The 2,795-nt window shown below is 57.6% G+C and overlaps 1 protein-coding gene across 1 annotated transcript in view; it reads left to right on the plus strand.

The window, feature by feature from the left end:
* The window catches only part of LOC117809887 (zinc finger protein 345-like), a 4,936-nt gene extending 2,420 nt beyond the window's left edge, over positions 1 to 2,516 (plus strand). Inside the window, exon 2 of the mRNA XM_034679397.1 lies at positions 108 to 2,516. Within this exon, the coding sequence (XP_034535288.1) occupies positions 108 to 1,682 (1,575 nt within the window). The 3' untranslated portion in view covers positions 1,683 to 2,516. The remainder of the gene's footprint in view (positions 1 to 107) is intronic.
* The last annotated feature ends 279 nt before the right edge of the window (positions 2,517 to 2,795 follow it).

A 2,795-nucleotide genomic window follows, 5' to 3' on the forward strand; every position in this document is an offset into this window, starting at 1 on the left:
GACTGATGTGATAGATGTACAGAATAAGGGTGGTGGTCCGTACCCGGACCTCTCAGAGTGTGTCTGATGATCCCTCACCGTGTGTGTCTGTGTCTCTGTTGATACAGGACCGGAGAGGAGCAAAGGGACTCCAGAGTCCCAGCCCGTCTCACTGTGACAGATCCTCCCGGAGCTCCGCCTCCCCGAGCTGCACCCCCCTGAAGACTCCTCCCAGAGCCGAGAAGAAACCTTTCGTTTGTGACGACTGCGGGAAAACGTTGAGTTCGTTACAGAACCTCAAAGTGCATCGGCGGATCCACACGGGCGAGCGTCCGTACAGCTGCGAGCGGTGTCACGCCGCGTTCACTCAGTTAGGAAACCTGCAGGAACACCAGCGCATCCACACCGGAGAGAAACCCTACAGCTGCCCTCAATGTGCCAAAACCTTCGTCAGCTCCAGTAAGCTCAAAACCCACCAACGGATCCACACGGGGGAGCGCCCGTACAGCTGCGAGCAGTGCAGCGCCACCTTCACGCAGCTCGCACACCTGCAGGGACACCAGCGCACACACACCGGGGAGAAACCCTACAGCTGCCAGCAGTGTGGGAAAACCTTCAACACGTCCAGCAACCTGAAGGCTCATCAGAGAGTCCACTCCGGAGAGAAACCCTTCAGCTGTGACCGCTGTGACGCCAAGTTCACTCAGCTCATCAACCTGAAGGGACACCAGCAAGTCCACGTCCAGGAGAAACCCTACAGCTGCCAGGACTGCGGGAAGTCCTTCAGCTCAGCCAAAAGCCTCACCATCCACCACCGCAGCCACACCGGGGAGAGACCGTACGGCTGCCTCATGTGTGACAAGAAGTTCACCTCCTCACGGGTACTCCGAGACCACCAGAGGATCCACTCAGGAGAGAAACCACACAGCTGCGATCAGTGTGGGAAGTCCTTCATCAAGTCTTATGACCTGAAGGTCCATCAGAGAGTCCACGTCAGAGAGAAAGTCCTGGTCTGTGATTACTGCGGGAAGACCTTTAAGACGGTGAGCGCTCTGTACGCTCACCAGCGGATCCACAGCGCCGAGGATCTGTTCAGCTGCGAGCGATGCTACGCTAAGTTCACTCAGCTAGCTAGCTTAGAGGCTCACGTGTGCGTTCCCTCCGGAGACAAGCTGTTCATCTGTGACCAGTGCGGGAAGAGTTTCAGCAGGTCCTCCATCCTGAAGATCCACCAGAGGATCCACACAGGAGAGAAACCGTACAGCTGCGACTTCTGCGGGAAGTCTTTCCGGTTATCGAGTCGCCTCAGAGACCACGAGCGGATCCACACCGGAGAGAGACCGTACCGCTGCGAGCAGTGCGGGAAGACCTTCACCGACCGCAGGACTCTGCTGATCCATCAACGCACCCACACCGGGGAGAAACCGTACCGATGCATCCAGTGCCGCAAAGCCTTCACCAAGAAATACAGCCTGAAGCTCCACCAGCGGATCCACACCGGGGAGAAACCCTACAGCTGCCCCGTGTGTGAGAAGGCCTTCGTCAGACTCGGGGAGCTCCAGGTCCACAGACGAGTCCACACCGGAGAGAAACCCTACAGCTGTGACAAATGCAGCGCCACCTTCTCCCAGCTCAGCGGTCTGAAGGCTCACCAACGGATCCACAACAGAGACGGGTCTGCTGCCACTGACGGCGTCCACTGACCCGCTCACACCGGGTCAGAGGTCCTGTCCTTTGAGTCGGACCTCCTCGTTACTCAGTCCCTCCCTGCAGACGTTTGGTCTCCTCAGAGTCCTGCTCCCTGCAGCTGTGACGTCTTCTCGTGGTCTCCTCAGAGTCTTGGTCCCTGCAGACGTCTGCTCGTGGTCTCCTCAGGGTCCTGCTCCCTGCAGACGTCTGCTCGTGGTCTCCTCAGAGTCCTGCTCCCTGCAGACGTCTGCTCGTGGTCTCCTCAGAGTCCTGCTCCCTGCAGATGTGACGTCTGCTTGTGGTCTCCTCAGAGTCCTGCTCCCTGCAGACGTCTGCTCGTGGTCTCCTCAGAGTCCTGCTCCCTGCAGATGTCACGTCTGCTCGTGGTCTCCTCAGGGTCCTGCTCCCTGCAGACGTCTGCTCGTGGTCTCCTCAGAGTCCTGCTCCCTGCAGACGTCTGCTCGTGGTCTCCTCAGAGTCCTGCTCCCTGCAGACGTCTGCTCGATGTCTCTTCAGAGTCCTGCTCCCTGCAGACATCTGCTCTTGGTCTCCTCAGAGTCCTGCTCCCTGCAGACGTCTGCTTGTGGTCTCCTCAGAGTCCTGCACCCTGCAGACGTCTGCTTGTGGTCTCCTCAGAGTCCTGCTCCCTGGAGGGAAGTACCTGTCTCTTCTTCTGTTCAGTGAAAACCTTCTAATGTTCTCCAAAGACTGCACCAAGACCAGCAGCAGGTCTGCATGAGGAGGGGGGACGCTTCAGGACTACAGGACTCAACAAAGAACCGGACCAGCTGCGCCAGATTTAATGTGACCGATAAGTCTGCCAATAAAACATCAATACTTAAAAAATATACAATCAATGTTTCAAACACACACACTGAGGGTCAGGGGTCAGAGGTCAGGGTCAGAGGTAAGGGTCAGAGATCAGAGCTCAGGGTCAGAGGTGAGAGTAAGGTTCAGAGGTCAGAGCTCAGGGTCAGAGCTCAGATGGTCAGGGTCAGAGCTCAGGGTCAGAGGTCAGAGCTCAGGGTCAAAGGTCAGGGTCAGAGCTCAGATGGTCAGGGTCAGAGCTCAGGGTCAGAGGTCAGAGCTCAGGGTCAGAGGTCAGAGCTCAGGGTTAGAGCTCAGGG

The sequence above is a fragment of the Notolabrus celidotus genome, unplaced genomic scaffold (assembly GCF_009762535.1).
Source record: "Notolabrus celidotus isolate fNotCel1 unplaced genomic scaffold, fNotCel1.pri scaffold_523_arrow_ctg1, whole genome shotgun sequence".
In the NCBI taxonomy this organism is placed as follows: domain Eukaryota; kingdom Metazoa; phylum Chordata; class Actinopteri; order Labriformes; family Labridae; genus Notolabrus; species Notolabrus celidotus.